Below are 17,078 nucleotides of genomic sequence, written 5' to 3'. Positions count from 1 at the left end.
GAAATATATTATTTTAAAGGAGAAAGGGGCGATAAGCCTATCTTACTCCACATGAATCCTTCCTGCTTCAGGCAGAGATGAGCTGATTATATAACAATTACAGAGAAACTGAAAGCTTTCAAGGTTACAGATGGTCTATCATTTATTATTCCTACTGAGCCATTGGGTCTTTTAGTATGTGAAGGAATCAAAGCTGAAGCCTAAGACCCATCTTTCCCCAGCGCAGTAACTGTTAAGTTGTGAACAAAGCTTTCTAGTCTTCACACCAGACACACAAAGCATCAAGGTCAAGATTACTCTAGAGATAAAGCCAAGAAATTCACTAGCTGCTCAGTTTTTAAAAGCAAGCAAAAGAAATCAATCTAATGGGGCAATTTCCATTTTGCAGCCTTACTCCCTCTTATGCCCAATATCAGTTTAATAGTTCTTACATCCAAACTGGAAATTAAGCTTGCCAGTGTAATATAATGACTTTTTGAAAATATTTTCCTCCACTTTGAAGCTTTGTGTGTCTTTGCTTACACATGGACAATCGGGGTGCAAGACAATGCATGTTACTGGATTTTATTTTTTTTTTTTAATATCAAGGTTTTTAATCAATAACCTGATATCCATGTAAATTCCTTCATATTTATATTTCAGGGAAAACACTTGCATATATATACAAGCATTTATCATAACAGCCCTGGCATGCAAATAGGTTTTCCATATCACAATTTCTCATGTGGGTGACACAAAAAACATCAGGGATGCTCTACTGTCCCATAGTGATTGGGAGTCCTGGTAGTCAATTACCTATTTCTGAGCCTTAGATAAATTTCATATCACAACAATCCATGTAGCAAATTAAGGTGCAAAATAAAGAAATAAAGTAGAAAATATCATGGACAATTAAAAATACGTATAACAGTACATTCTTCAAGTCAAAAAACACAGTTCTTCAGAACTATTTATTGTAGAAATAGCCAATAGAGAGAGAACCCATATACTGCATGTCTGAGCTCTGCTAACCCTAACAATTCAAAGATTTTCAATTTCTACAGCATTCCCTTATTCCCTTGACAACAACAACAACAAAAAAGATTATTTTTTTCCACAGAGGTAAAGCAAAAAAAAATACCTCTGTGAACACCACAGCACAGGGAATGCAGCAGAGTTGAGGTACTCAATGTATTCCCAATTTCCTTTGGCTGACCTACTTTCCTTTGCTCATCTACTCCCAACACACAGTGAAGATTGTTGTGACCTCTTCAAAGGTTGTTTACAAACCAGAAAAAAATAGAAAGTTACTTCTTTAAATAAACAGTGCAGTAATAACTTTAAGAGGCATTTGATAAGTGTAATTTAAACTCCTCTCAGCCAAAACAAGACCAGGACTTGTATGACCTTCTCCAATCTTCTGATAATACTTCCCAGGAGACAGACATGTCCAGAAGTACAAACCAACAGCACTGGGGATGACTGTCTCTCACCCACCCATTTGTGCACAGTCCAGTACTGTAAAAAGATAAGCAGCACTGAAAGCTAGCGAGGTGCCCAGTGGATCCAATTATCTCATCTTGAATTTTCTTTTCCTCCAAAATTTGCATAAAACTGATCCAAGACCCAAGCTATATCTACATTTTTAGCCAAGCACTTACCAATCCTCAGAAGCATCATAAAGAGGACCCTGCATCAACCACATGTTTTTATTACATTTGAAAAATAAGAAATTCTTCTGGTATGAAAGAGGGATTAATTTAAAAAGAGAAAAAAATGCTACCCTTCAAAGAGTGGAGACACCAGCTGGGTATTAAGTTTTACTGTCTTTTCTATCATGTGTTAAAAAGTTCTGAAAGAATATTGGAAGGGGAATTAAACAAGGAAGTCATTTCCATAATTTTGTCTTCAATGAAAAACCCTGAAAGGGCGGATTCACTGTGATGGTAATAGCGACCCTATGTGCTCACAGACTGAAGGGGTGATTTGTTTTTTTCCTGAAATATGCTAACCTTCCTGGACTTTACGCAGAGACCAGGATTAGATCCACGGCTGAGCTAATACACACGGACACATAAAAGAGATTTTGTCCTTCAGAAAGCCTAATTAACACATCACACATATATTTTCTTCTGTAACATCAGAAACTGGCAACCGTGCAGAAATTGCTGTCAAAATGTTAGGGTTTACATTAGCCTGTAAAGTATTTTTCCCTCAGGCAGAGGAATAATGGCAGCTACAAATTAATATGTAAGTTTAAAAGATTCAAATGATTATGAAATGAAACTTAAATATTTTTTAAAAGACAGCGCCATCAATAATTGCATGGCCCACCAAGAGTTTGAGCTGAATCCAGAAGTGCTTGTTCCAGCCACAGAGGAATTTGTTACACTGTGCAGCACTGGCCCATGGCAATAAGTTATCACATAGCTCTCTGCTGAACGGTTGCTCTGGCTTAGGTATAAATATAGCTCATGGCAAATGAAGTCCCCATTGACTGGAGAAAGAGAAACAGCACAGACATTTTTATAAGGGGTAGAAACAAGGACCCCTGGAACTACAGACTGGTCAACCCTCAACCGTGCCTGGGAACATCATGGAACATCCTCCTGGAAACCACGTTAAGGCATAGGGAAGACAGGGAGGTGACAACACTGCGTCAGCAAAGGCAAATTGTGCCTGACCTATTAGCCTTCTATGATGGAGTGAGTTCTGTAAGGCCTTTGATCCAGTCCCACACAACATCTTTGTCTCCAAATTGGAGAGAGATGGATCTGTTCACTGCACAAGGAATTGGCTGGATAGCCGCCTCAAGGGAGATGAGGTCAATGACTCAATGTCCAGATGGAGATCAGCAATGAGAGTTGTTCAAGACCAGGATGGACAAGGCCCTGGGCATCCTGTTCTAGCAGGTGGCATCCCTGCCTATGGCAGGAGGTTGGAAATAGATGATCTTTGAAGGTCCTTTCCAACCCAAACTATTCTATGATAAATTTGAGTGACCCTTCTCACCTTTGTTGGCCTCATGGTCAACTCATCCTCCTGCAAGCAAGTCACAAACAACACTATTTGACTGCCGTTCCAGGTAAATATGCATATATATGCCTTTTGAAAAGCACTGCATCTTTTCCTTCTAAAAGATGATTCATTTTCCTAATTATAAAACAAGATAGAAGACAGCTATGTGCCAGAAATAACTCAAATTGCAAATGTACAAAGCTTTGGAATTTGGGCCAATTTTTCTTTGTTCAAACCTTCTGTGAGTACAGATTACATACAGTTAGAAAAATTTATTTTATACAGGACTTTCTCCACATACACCATGTCCCAAACATATTAAAAAGTGATGCCATTGGAACACTAAATAGCAGCAGCAGGTGACACAAAGAAGTCCTGGCAAAAGAGGAAAGAGAGGACCAGCAAGAAGAGAATATGGTGGGTCAAGTTTTCTCCTTATAGAAATTGCAGTAAGGAAAAAATACGAGTCTGAAAAAGAAAATCTTCCTGTATGTGAAATGTGTACTAATCTAAACCCTGGTACGGGCACACTGTCACCATTATTTTTAAAGGAATTATTAATTGCAGGATCAATAGGGAACGAAACAACAGTACCTGCCAGCAGTTGCCAGACTGCACAATGAGATCCTACAGCTGCAAGGGCAACCTGCAAGAGGTCCAGCCTGGAAGGGCACTTAACAGAACAAGTGGGGTGATTTAGCTGGAAGGCAGCTGTCTCCTGAGAAAACAGAAGAATCTCTTGTTTTGTTTGCCCTGAGTGATGCTGAAAATAAAGAGCTGCCAGAACAAGACAGCAGCCAAAGAAAGAGATCTTAATATTGGCACAATTATATCCATATGGAAGTCATCTTGGTAGTACAGCCAATTTTCCTTCTTGTGCTGAAACATGCCTACCATTCAAGTATTCACACTGACAAAAGTACATCAGCTCTAAGCAGCTTTACAGCCTATATTGCATACACTAACAGCAGACACAGAAGAGAAGAAACGTGCAAAGTAACACATACAGACACGAGTGCGTAAGAGTGCATACTCCTGTACATGAAGCTAAAGCAGCAGCAGTCAAATCACAAGCAACATGCCCTGAGAGCCTGGGCATGGCTGCAGTCACCTGAGCACAGCTGCTTGGCAGAGATGTCCTGGAAAGCAGCAGATAATGACAAACCTGCACGTCCTGCAGCCTTCACGGCAGCCTCCAAAATAGAGTTTTACTTCCCGTTCACAAATGCAGCAAAGGTGAAATGTGCTAAACAACTGTGAGAAGGACAGCCTTCATTCATCTGGAGTACAGCTCTTAGTACAGAAATTTTACAAGCTCTTTTACCACAGCCAATTGCATTTGAAAACTAGTTGGGAGCTTTTAAGGATACACAGGGGCAGTTCACTGGCTCAATACTTTTTTTTTTTTTTCCAGCTACAGATACCAAGGCAGAGTAGAGGCTTAAAGGTTCAGGTCAACTCTAATTTTAACTAGATAGTTTTCTCCCCTCTGCTTATATCAAAGGCTTTATTACGGTATCAGAATTCAGTGTCAGCTGGCGGGGATTTGTTAACAATGCCAGTGCTTTTATTCCCACCATCACTATTTAACAAGGATGAAAATAGCCACCTCAGTGCAGTCCCTCTCCCTCTACTCGATAGAAGGACTCAGCAGCTGGCTCCCAAGCCCACCTTTAACCTTTGCAAGGGCAAATTCTGCCAGAATCACCGTAGTTACACTCCATGATATAGCAGCATCTCTGCAAAAGCACAATCTACCCACCATGTATGGGAACATAAGCTTTCTTCAGTCCTTCATCGTAGGAGTCACATTACCCTTTCACTCCCACCTTCCCTTAATGACAATAGCTCTTACCTTCAGCAAGCAGGAGACTATCTGTGACAGCCAGGATCTTTCTTGGGGCTCTGCCAGGTTGTATGGTAGAGTAAGCCAATGTACAAAACTGCTGTACATATATTTGCTGTACTAATCTACCTGGAATAGCCGCTGCACTGCACATTAAATACAACATTCAAATGAATTAAAATGGTCCTGTTAAGTGCAGCTTGCAGTCTCCTTTCTGATGAGATTTCAGGAACAAAATAATAAGTTTAAAATGTATATTTATTTTTTTACTAGTTCTAGAAGAAGGTCTAACACTGCCCTAAGTTTTGTTCCTACCTTCCAAAAACCTTAATAGGCTCATAATAACTTACCATATGTGCACCTGTGGAAGCATATGGTAGACGAACTCACCTGAGCTGACTTAACCTGTACCAATTAACCCCTGCTTCTCTGTTCTCACTGCAGGCTGTCACTTGGTCAGCTAAATCTGATTTCTCTGTGGTGGGAGTGGCCATGTCATGGGGAAACTGTCTCAGCTGGAGAGTTAAAAAACAAAACAAAACAAACAAACCAACAAACACACTTAGACAGAAAATAGGTACCAGTAGGCAATGCTTTATTCTCATCAACTGTGGGGAACAGCATGCATGAAAGCAAAACTCAAGGCCAACAGAGAGTTAAGAAACAAGTTACATGGGTTACTTCTTAAACATACTTTGCAAGACCTACAGGTAAAACACATAAAAAGCAGGCTCTGGGAGGCTTCTTCTGAGGTGTGTAAAAGCCTTTTTCTCCCAAGTGCAGAAACTCCTTCTCACATCCCCAAGAGCCCAAGCACAGATGAAGTAAAAATAAACAACTTTTATTCAGCTCAGTTAAAAAAGCATGTGTAGAGCAGCATTTAAAGGGCTCCAGTGGGAGAAATGTGCAGAGGGAAACTGCAAGAGCAACTTTGGAGGTAGAGAAAGCAAAAACAGGAAGCCCTGTAGAGATACCACCTGCTAAAAAAAAAAAAAAAAAAAAAAAAATACCTTTTAAAATAGACCTGACAGTAGCCAACTTCAGGTGCTTAATGAAGTGACACAGTTCAAGATCTGCTTTTTAAATTCAGCCACCTTCTAACATGCATCATTCACTTTTAGTACTTTGGTGCATACTTGTACTCTGCAGAACCCTAACACACCTGCAGAAGTCCTGCACACTATCATGCCATTCCTGTCTCTGGTGAACCATCAGAAAAAAATTCAAGGAAATCCAAACTCCAAAATACTCTGGCATATATCCAAGAACTGTGGCTTCCACCAGGCACTGCAGGATCTCCAGATACACCTGGGTTTCAGAGCCAGGTCTGTAGGCTAAGTCATATGCCATGTCTCTTCAGAAATGAGTTCCTGACCACTCCCTGCTACCAAAGGTTAGGAGTTAAAAACAAAACAAACAAAAACAACGGTGAAAGAAACACCCTAAAAGAGTCAATTAAATAATTTCACCACTTCAGTACTGTACTGAAAAGAAAAAGTGTTTCTGTAAGAGCTGACCCAATGCAACATCATCATCTAGCAAGCTGGAGTCCCATATAGCTTTAGACATACTAAACAGGTGCAGCAAATAAATGTAGAGGCCCAAGACTTTTGGGATGGACAGATCTCCCTGCAGTATTCTTTGGCTTCCCAACCTCAGGCAAGGTCCTTGTAACTGTCAAGAGCCTGCCAAGGCTCTTGTAAACTTCCATTGCCCCGTTATGCCTCATACCTTGTATATGTATGAGGCAAACTTTAATTTCTTGAAAGACAGATTTTATTTTGTCGTTTTAGACATTGAGATAATGTATATATTAAAAAAGAAAAACTTGCCTTTATTTGTTTCACGGTGCCCACTCACAGCTTACCTCTCTCCAACCTCTGTAGGATGCCCTCAGCCCACTTGCTGCCCCAGGACCTCTGTGTGTCACCTGCCACCCCCTACAAGGGGGCACAGCCCCCCTTCATGACCCTTCTCCTGCACCTCCCCAAGGGGTGTCCCAAAGTGTTTGGAGGCACTCAGACAGCACTTGTCACCTCTCCATATCAGCCCATTGCATCGGGAAGCAAAGAGGACTACAGATAAGAGGTGTTCCCTAAAATAGGAGGGAAATTTCAGCAAACCTAGAAAGATTTCAGAGAGAAATCTCAGGTATCTTCAGTACTTGTCCTAGCACCGGAGGTCTGAGCCTGGACATCTCTCATAGCTGCCACTGCACCAGCAGCAAGACATCTAATCCTGCATACCACATGTTTTCAAAGCACATGTCTTACTTTATAAGTAAATATACATATATGCACATCTCTTACATTCCAAGTATTTATATAAATATATTATTTTCTTTTTTACAGTTACAAATTGCATTTACACATGGGTTTTATTTTTTCATACCTATATAAGCTTCATGGGGAAGAAAATAAAACTTTTGAAGAATACTTCCTTTTAAAAAATAAAAAACTTACATCAAAATATACTATGTACATCTGTAGCTATAAACTCGGTAGAGTAAATCTGGTGCTTCAAAACCAGAACAAAACCTATGCCAGGGGTTCCACCCTCTTTTCCATGTGCCCCATACAGTGCCTTACTGCCACCTGCATGGAGTGCACCAAGACTTCTTCACTGGACATCCAGGTCCAAAACATGCCAGAGGTTTTTCACCACGTGCTGAGGCTGGCCAGCGGCGTGCTCCTTGAGGCTGGAGCCCATCTCTTGGTAGAGGCTCTTGGCAAGCTTGGTGACTGCAGCCCTGATGTTGCTGCTCCGGCCAGGCAGGACCCCATTCCCGATCATGTTGCTCAGGAAGTACCAGAGCACGGGCAAGGCGTAGCGCTCAACCACGTGGGCTTTCCGGGGATAAACAGATGCCACGAGTACTGCCAGGCAAGAGAGACAAGTTTCTTAACACCTTAATGCAAACAAGTTCCTACCTTTATTTTTGGTTCTTTGAAGGCTTTCCCAGTTAATGCCAGCAAGCACAAATAGCCACAATGATCCAGAAACAGGCAGCAGTGGCTGATCATACACTGAACAGAATAATTGACCTCTGAGGACCTTAATTTCTCCAAATCAATGGCTTTGTGTCCAAGATAGACTTAGTAAAGTGCATCATACACATTTTGCAAATTGTTTAACTAATTACTTGTGTGTTACAAATGACAAAAAATGTCGAATCTCTTATTATTTCCTTTAAGAAGTTATATACAGAAGCTGTAAAAGATTTTGAAATGCAGCTTAGAGAAATAATTGAAAAATTTCTAATAAAAAGGATGATTACTTTTTTTGTGATCTTTGATGAAAAATGCCACAAGTCTAATCTAGCAGTTCCCTTTTGCTCAGTGGCACACAGCAAATGGCAGTAACATACCACATTTCAGAACTCCAGACCACAAAAATGTGTGATGCTTGACAGTCTTATTAGAAACATCAGTGAGTAACTGATATCTCTGGGAGAATGCTCTGATTTGAGCTTTTTCCCTCATACTTGGTGGCCTCTAATGAACAGCTATTTCCAGCTTCAAGATGTCTAAGGTAATAACCTATACCCCACTGCCATGGCATTTGAGCATCTGACAACTTTAATGACATTTATCTACACAGTGTTCCCTGAAAGAGGGAAATAGAGACAGAAACTGTTTCATAGGAGGCTGAAACTGAACCAAAAAACAAGCATTCCCTCTTACTCTCTGTGAAATCTGTTCTCAGCCCATTTTATGAACTGAACTATAGTAAATACAAACAAAAATTTACTACCAACAGGCTCCTTGCATGGCAGATTTTGCTGAGAGATCAAAATTTGAAATGGTCTGGAGACACAGCTCTTATTTTCTGTTCAGTGGAAACATTATACAGTAACCATTTATTATTCTGCAGGGGAAGGACCACCATTTTCTCTGTGCTGCTCATTAGTCATCAACACTTAAACAGATGCTGAAAGTACCTAAGAACAGTTCTGGTAAGCAGAACAGGGTTATTACACCTGGTTTAAAATGGAAGTTCATTTGAGTTTAAGTGCTATTAAACACAGCAGTCACTGTGGAGCTTCAGACGAGAATGTCTGTTCCCACAAAGTCCCAGACAGAACATCTGCTCTCTCCAAAATAGTCCAAATTAATGTTCAAATGCTTTATTTGAAAAAGAGATCAAAATAACTGTAAAATTAAATTATATTATTATGGAGATTTACTTTATTCAAACTATCTTTAAAGGCCCTTTTTAATTTGCTATGGCTAAACATGTCCTTTTGAGATTCATAATGAAACAGCAAAGTGTATTAAACCTTGGATTAAAAGATGCTGCTATAATTCACAGTGGCTTTAGCCCTAATTAAAGCAAGGCTATAAATAGTTTTCTCTAGTATTTGTAGAGATTGAATTTTTTTTTCCATTCCTTGGCTATTGCCATTCATAGCAAGCTATTATTATAAATCAATTATCAGTTGCATTTTTAGTGTGTAGGACACCACTGATATAGAAATAAACTGTTTATACATTCTGAAATGGTCAGTGTCACGTTATATCCGTAACACAGGCAGGGAGCCATGGTGGGTTGGGATCAATTCCCCACTTCTGCCCCTCTGTTCTCAAATCCTGCCTTGCACATTGTCCTTGCCTGTAATATTTTGTCTGGAGTTTTCACCTGCACTGCAATTCCCAGTCTCTGCAGGATTCAGCCACAAAAGTTTCCAACAGTAACATAAGGATCCCATGCTGACAAAACAAACTGATCATCAGAAATACCAGTTACCATAATTTTTTCTATAGGATGGTCATTCAGTTCAGGAAAGGGACCTCTTAGAGACTTCCTTGACCTTTACTGCACTGTCCTTCAATAAGAGGAACTGGCCAGGGTATTTTTAGCTCCTTTCTTTCCTGGAGGTGGATCCTGAGATGCTGCAGTGAGAGATAAGCACTGGAGTCCCAATTTTACGACTTGCATGCCTTCACAAGCATGCAGGTAAAATCCTGCCAAATACAACTTTTATGTGTATTTTGCAAGAGGGAGAAGCCCAGAATCTTCTAGTGATTGATGAGCTACTGCACCATATATTCAGAGGAATTTCCTCTAAGTATTTGCCATTTTCTGTGAAAGACTGCTTGATTTTAACCTGGAGATTGACTGAAGCAGCCAATACCTGACAGATGTTCTGTGACATCCTGCATAGCTCGACCGCTGAGGAAACGCACTCGGTGGGCAAGCACTTGCAGCAGTAATGTGTTATCTGGAAGAAAAACATTTATTTCTGCTTACTATTAGAGGTTACAAGGAAAAAAAAAAAAAAGGCAGAGGCAATGGCATTCTGTAAAGTAAAATAAATTTCTACTAGCTTCTGTGTTTTTGCATTTCCACTTTCATTAGAGCTTACTTGGGAGGATTTAAAATTCAAAGAGAAAAGATTTCATTTCACAACTGTAAATACAAAGTTAACTGCTGTACAAGGAGCTGTATTACATATTTCTCATGAGGGCCCTCAAATTTTAAATCACATGTAAGCAGGGTGTAATTTTCCATGATGGAGTTTTGCAGAGATGAACCTTGAAGAAAAAGGGTGAGAAGGCTCAAAGGTCCACACATCCATTCACTCTTTACAGATAAACTGGCGTTAAATCTGTAAGTTGCATGGGGGGACCTATGGACAAGACTCCAAGTTACTTGTATGACAGAGAATTACCTGCTCATCACTAACACCATGTCCTCTCAGGGGTTCTTGTAACATCCCTGAAATCAGAACTTGGCACAGAGACTGAAAAACTAAGATTTCCCAATACTTGACTGTTGTAAGTTTTAAAAACTTGTAAGTTTTAAAACATGTAAGTTTTTCCTATGCTGGCTGTTGTTGATTTGGGTTCTTATTTTAATTTATAAAATGTTGCCCAGACTGGTCTGCAATCCTGTAGTCTTACCACTTTGATAAGCTGAGCAACGCTTCTCATGAGACAGATGCTCATGGGATGTGCTACAGTACCTCACGGTGTCTCCAGGAGTGGCACCAACAAAGCAGACAGACAACTTCTTTGTGAACTATTACAGAACCAAGTCCCAAAGTGGTTTTGAGTAGCACTGTGCTATTAAGAGCTCCTTTTTATATGAGATATAAAAGGGAAGTCCCTAATGATCTTTTTGCAAGCATGAAGTGAGGAATTGATCCTGTTATTCTAATTAATTTTCTGCTTTGGTAATTATAATCTTCTCATTCACCTTTCTAAACAGACACTTAGCTTTTTGCCTCACAATCCTGCCATATTGGCAGATGTTGTTTCACACTTGCTGTTCCTCTTCAGAGAGTTACCTTACTGCTGCTGCTTTAAAAAGAAGAAAAATAAATAAATAAATAAATAAATAAATAAGAAAAAAACACTCCGAGATCTGGAGATTTTGAAGCAGTACGAAATGTTAATTAATTGATAATATTGGTATTTACACAGATTTTCATGGAAACACTTGGGTTTTGGGTAGATGAGGAGGAATTATTTATTTTTTATAAGGAAATTAAATGTATAGTCACTATTCACCTTTCAATTTAAGGGTTTCAAATGCCCTGAGCATTTTGAAACACTAAAGCTCCAGTCAATAACAAATTTACCCAAGCATTACTTTAGTTGCCTCAAAAGACCAAAAGACAGAACAGCTTTTAATAGCTGTTAGAGAAAAAAAGGCAGCAGGCAGTTCCTTTCTTATTGACTCAGCTTTAATTCTCAGTACTAGACATTAGCTAAACCTGTTGGCCACAGGACAGATCCAGCATTTGCAATACAAGCAAAAGAAGAATCTGCTTTGTGCTCTCACCTTCACTGTGTTCCCCTTTTTGCTACATTAATGCTTATGGGAGAGATTTCCCTTCCCTTTTCTGGAGGGCTGGTCACTCTGGGAGCTACTCAGGCCTTACTCCACACCCTGGTGCAAGGCAGTGGCCATCGAAAGGATTTTTCTTTCATGACAGATGACAGATTAGGATGGATGTAGGAGCAGAGCAAGATCTATGTCCTGGTGCCATAAGTGATAAGACTTGATTTGCCCCCATCTACAAGGTGGCTCCCTCCAGTGAGGACAGGGTCCAGGGTCACAGCTAACGAATTGCTGCTGTGTGTAACAAATTGTTGGGAATGTCCAACTTGATCTCAGGGCTAAGCTAGATGAATGATTTAGGTTTTATTTGGAAAGAATTTAGTTTATGGATAGGATTTTTGGTTTAGGGAGTAGGAAAAGAGTGGTGTTTGTTGGCTGAATGGGATTACTACTTGTTTCCTTTGTGTTTTTATTTGTTTGTGTTTGGTTTTACATTGAGTGATCAAGCAACCTTATAACCAGCTTTCATCTCTACATGGATCATTAAAGGTGACAAATGAGGAAATCTCATCTAAAACTCAGAATTTGCAGCACATTGACACAGAGTCTCAGCGGAATAGCAGGGCTCACAGCTAGGAAACTCAGTGGAGCAATGGGGGCAAGACATTGCACTTACTGACTCTAAGCTAGAAGCAGTAGCCTTTAGAGAGTTCTGTTGTTGGGGGGTTTGAAACTGTAAAGGCAAACAATTCTAAAGCATGAGGAAAGGTTTAGCTCAGGTATTTTGCCAGTAGAGCCTTCATTCCAACAATAAAGCCCTAAGCCTTGAATTCTGAAATATTAATGATTCAGTTGCCTGTTTGAATTTGTGAAAAAAAAAAAAAAAAAATGAGCAGATCCAAAAATAAATAAATATACCCCACATTATTTGTCTGAACATGTCTCTGTGCAAAGTCTTTCTGATAAGAGATAGATGTGTTTTCCTTCTGTTCTGACATATGCCAGTGCTGAAAATTTAAGGTCATATCTCAGTATTGGTGAGGGGGGAAAGATGACAGAAAGCTCCATACAAAACCCTGAAGGGAAATGGTTGCCACATCCTGTTAGGAGGATTCTGTGACTCTTCCCCAGCCCTCTCCCAAGCACCACAATAGGACCAAGAGCAGGACAGGTCTTGCACCCTTCTCCCTGCAACCGCATATTTAGAGCATGGGAAGGTAACAGGTCAGCACATTCACTGGGTTCACAAAGAGGCTTATGTGGAGAAATTTGTTAGTTCCCCTTTAAAGCCTGCCTCTTCAACAGTAAATTTTTCAGGCATATTCACCCAGTGCTGCATTTTCACAGCTGGCATAAATCCGTGTGGCAAAGTAATTTACAGCAGACCTTGGCCATGTAATTATTGGCTATAGCAATCTTGCCCCATGCAGAACAACATTTGGAACAAGCCATCATTTACGCCTGGATTTATACCTATTTGTTCTAAAGAAATGAACTTGGCAAACCATAAATTCCCTTTAAAAAAAATAAAAAATAAATAAAAAAAAAAGAAGACAAAGTACAAAGGTAGAAAGTAGACAGGACTGGCTAGTGCCCATAATGTAGAATCTTCCAGGAAGCTGTTCTGCAGAAGTTCTGATGCACCAGTATCACATCAACAGCAAAGCAATTAATTTGGGAAGTCAAACCAGACCCAAACAACCTCCAAAAGTCCCTTTGTCCTTGAATTCTAGCTAAATTGTACACCAGAATTTATTGTTCAGCTCCTTCTGTACCAAAGCAGACAAGGAGCACAGATACAAAGACTTCCAAGAATTTGGGGAAATGCTGGTACATGTTCAGGCTTGTCTGAAAATGGGTGCATAAGGACTACACCATGGCAGTTTCTTGTTACCCAGCTTACCAGTTACAGCTGGCAGGAATTTAGGTCCTTTGATATAGAGCATAGATGATATGAGTGATCTGCAAACTTGGCATCAACCCTGGAAGCCAAGCACTTTACCTGGAAACTGCTCTTCTGCAGTAGAGTTTAATCAGTCAAAACAAAACAAAACAAAAACACTTCTATGAACACTTTTAGTGATGGCATCCATCTTTCCAAAACCAAACTTCTTGCATGCACAAAGACACACACACCATCTCTCATCTCACATTTCAATAGAAGTCAGAGACGCAGTAAATAGCACATGAGGAGCCCCCAGGAACTGGAAACCTCCAGTCACAGGTGCAACAATGACAGCGGTAGCACAGGTATTGTCAATGTGCTTCTAAATCTACACCAGAAGATCAAGAGGCAAATTCAGGTCTGCATTTGGATTCAGGTCTGAATCTCACTGAATTTTAAACACTAGACTGAAAAGATATAAATCCATAAACACCCCCAGCAAACTACACAGATCAGTCTTGGTCTCCTTCCCTGGTGGAAATGTGTGCAAGAACAAAAACAGCCAATGTTGACACTTCTCCACCAGATTCTTGCAGAGGGATCCTCCAGGGGATCCAGCTGCCTAAAACAAAGGACATAAGAATAAGCTAAAAGTCACAGAGAATATTTTCTACAGACTTAAGGCTGGTTTTTAACTGTGTCCCCTGGCTGCAACCAACCCTAACAGCCCCTCCTTAACTTAAGAATGCCAGCCAGTTCTCCATCCTTGTGCTCACTGTTGTAAATTATTAATATCAAACACAAAACTTAGCTGAGAAAAACATTAGTGGAGACCTCCTGTACTTCACTTTCATCTTTTCTGCTTTTCTGATTCTCTTATTTGTAGGTTACTGTCTACAAATTAAGGCAAATTGAAACCTGTGGCAGGTGAGGGGAAGTGGGGAATCACCACATCAGGGCAGTGTCTCCACATACTTTTAAGAAATACATGCTAGTCAGTGTCTTTCTGACTATCCAGCAAGCCTTTCCACCTTCATCTATCTCCCCTGTGACTTTTCATAACATAATCTTATCAAGGTCTTGGTCTTCACTTTCAAAGGAACATTTTCATTTGAGCTGTGTATGGCTAAACTACTACCTAAAAACTACAAAATGAATGAGTGAGCTCAAAGCTTTAGGTCAGCAAAGTCCAGATACAGTTTCTTGAGAGTCATCACTGTCAGAGTATGGAACAAAGCCCAGCAAGGGCAAAGAGCTTCCACCACCCTTCTCACAGCATGCATCAAAGAAAAAAAAACACATTACTGTCACCTTGTTTTAGTGGACATAAACTTACTGGAATTAACATCTTAAAACTCCAATTCAATAAGAAGAAAACACATGCAGTTTCTTGGGAGGAAGGGAGAAAACTAATATGACATGCCAGTTGCTTCCCTCATACTCTTCTGGCAGGAGTTTAGAATAATGCCTATAACGTCCTCTCTGCTGAATTAGTAATCATAAAACCCAGATGATAAGCAGAATCCATTCAGCTGCACATCACAAGACACAATAGATTGGGATAGAAAGAATTCAGACAGGACTTCATAAACATCTTACAGCAGCTGAATCTTTCCACAGACAACAACAACTATCAACAGACTGAGCGTTCACTTGGCTCTGAGATGGGGAGTCCACACTTTGAGTCTAAATCCAAGTTCAGCTTTACCTAGGTGAGCAATGGACGCTTCCAGCACCTTCACAGCTGCAGTGTATATCCCTGTGTGCTTTGAGTTCAGGTTGTCAGTGACTGCTGCTACCAGAGAGATCAGCACTGGGTGTAAGGTGTCTCTGAGGATGGGTGTTATTGAAGCCAGAGCCTCCAGTGCCTGCTGATTCACTTTCTTGTTGGAATCCTGAAGTCTCAGGACAAAAACATCAAAAATCTGTTAAGAAAACAAACATAAATGTCTATGTTTCTATAAGGGATGCTGAAAAAAGTTCCCAACCAAATAAAAGACAAATGTAATCCTTTCTGTCAAGCCAGTGTTTACTAGCACAAATTCACTGTTTTCCTTTGGGTTACTCACTGTAGTATTTGCGCAACCATGTTGGTTTAAAACATTTTCATATTTTATTACAAGGCTGTGATGAGGATGGGAGAGTTTATGTGGAGTTTCTCTTTACCTATCATTAAATTTTTAAATCACCTTAATAATGGGAAAAAAAAAAAAATCTTTGACATACAGGTATGAAAACAGCTATTTAAGATTCTCATTTTTCTATAGTGTTGTCCCAAGGACTGAGGGTAGATTTTATCTTGCTGAAACTGAGTCTGGATGAGATCCAAGGTTTGTTTTATCTAGCTGTCTCAGAACATTGGTCTGGAGGATAGAAGGGCTCTAATGAACTCTTCAGGATCCAGACCATCTCTCTAGCTAACCATCTCTCTAAGGTAGACTTCTCAAGTTTAACATGCCATGCTGATTCTCATTAAAGTAGTTTCAATCACTTTATCAGGTACCATTTTCTGGAAAAGGGGAAAAAAGCAGATGCTAAGAGGAAAAGGAAGCCATGTCTCCAGACATTTTCCTTCTCTTTGAGAAAATAGAAGCCCAAGAGTGAAAACAGGACTTCCCAATCAAGAAAGGGGTGAGAAAGGAAGTAAATAGGCTGAGTTGTGCCTTCACATGACAAGATAAAGTGTACAGAGAATCCTTTATTTTTTATTTTTTAAATCTACCCAGCCTGATACTTCTCTCCCCCATCCCAAACCATTTTTCTTCTGAAGAGTAATTGCCAGGTTTTCGGTGGCTGGATTTCCTTTCTTTCTCCCTAATACAGGAATAGAGACAGAAGAAGCTACAGCAACAATAAATTCCATCATCAACTCATGAACAGCACCAACAGGCAAAAGACAGAAAAATAAATCTGGACTAAAATTACTTGCCTTGAAACCTGGAGTTGAATTAAATTATTTTTGGTGAGAAGGGACCAGCTTGTCCTGAATGACCAGCATGTAGTGCCAAGACACATGAAATTAACTTTACTGTGACAGGCTTGGGAAGGAAACTGAAGGGAAAAAAGCAATTGACATGTCCTATATACCTGGACAATGTTAGCTGAGATGAGCTGGGGGTTGTTTTTGCAGTGATCTAGGAGGAGTACTATTCCCTCCATTCGTGCCTGAAACTCTTTGGCTGTCAGGAGCTTGTTAAGCTCCTTGAGTTGTTCAATCTCTTCCACAGTGCGAAGTGATGTGTGCCGGACCGTCTGACGGGGTAAGATGAGGACATCAGAGCCGGACCTTGAACTGGAAAATAAAAACAAGGTAAAATCTTTTGGTGATAACAATCTCTTGCACAGTTCAGCTCCACCAGAAAGATTTTACTGAGGAAGAGACACAAAAAGCTTGCCACATGCTATGACAAATAAAACAGACGTGTTCAGTACCCTTCATCAGAAGGCAAATTTTCCTGAGACACCATCAAACCGCTGCTCCTAGACTCCCTGCGGCCCTTGGCAGATGGAAGTTCAGATACACGGTCTTCTATCCCCTAAATACATATAGTAAAAAACAAATAG

General features: G+C 40.1%; 2 protein-coding genes across 3 annotated transcripts in view; both read right to left on the bottom strand.

The window, feature by feature from the left end:
* The window catches only part of CLIP4 (CAP-Gly domain containing linker protein family member 4), a 49,002-nt gene extending 43,894 nt beyond the window's left edge, over positions 1-5,108 (bottom strand). The window contains exon 1 of the mRNA XM_084514523.1: positions 4,853-5,108. The gene's annotated coding sequence lies outside the window, so the exon portion shown is untranslated. The remainder of the gene's footprint in view (positions 1-4,852) is intronic.
* A 309-nt stretch (positions 5,109-5,417) lies between these two features.
* Positions 5,418-17,078, bottom strand: part of TOGARAM2 (TOG array regulator of axonemal microtubules 2) — a 58,000-nt gene continuing 46,339 nt past the window's right edge. For both annotated transcript variants that reach the window (XM_084513102.1, XM_084513103.1), the window contains exons 17-21: positions 16,947-17,050; positions 16,602-16,806; positions 15,223-15,439; positions 9,978-10,064; positions 5,418-7,719 (exon numbers count right to left, since the gene is read on the bottom strand). In XM_084513102.1, coding sequence (XP_084369228.1) covers positions 7,463-7,719; positions 9,978-10,064; positions 15,223-15,439; positions 16,602-16,806; positions 16,947-17,050 — 870 coding nt within the window. In that variant the 3' untranslated portion in view covers positions 5,418-7,462. The remainder of the gene's footprint in view (positions 7,720-9,977; positions 10,065-15,222; positions 15,440-16,601; positions 16,807-16,946; positions 17,051-17,078) is intronic.

The sequence above is a fragment of the Aythya ferina genome (assembly GCF_964211825.1).
Source record: "Aythya ferina genome assembly, chromosome: 3".
Lineage (NCBI taxonomy): Eukaryota > Metazoa > Chordata > Aves > Anseriformes > Anatidae > Aythya > Aythya ferina.
Note: the sequence above shows the minus strand (reverse complement) of the source record. Positions and strands in the feature narration are given on the sequence as shown.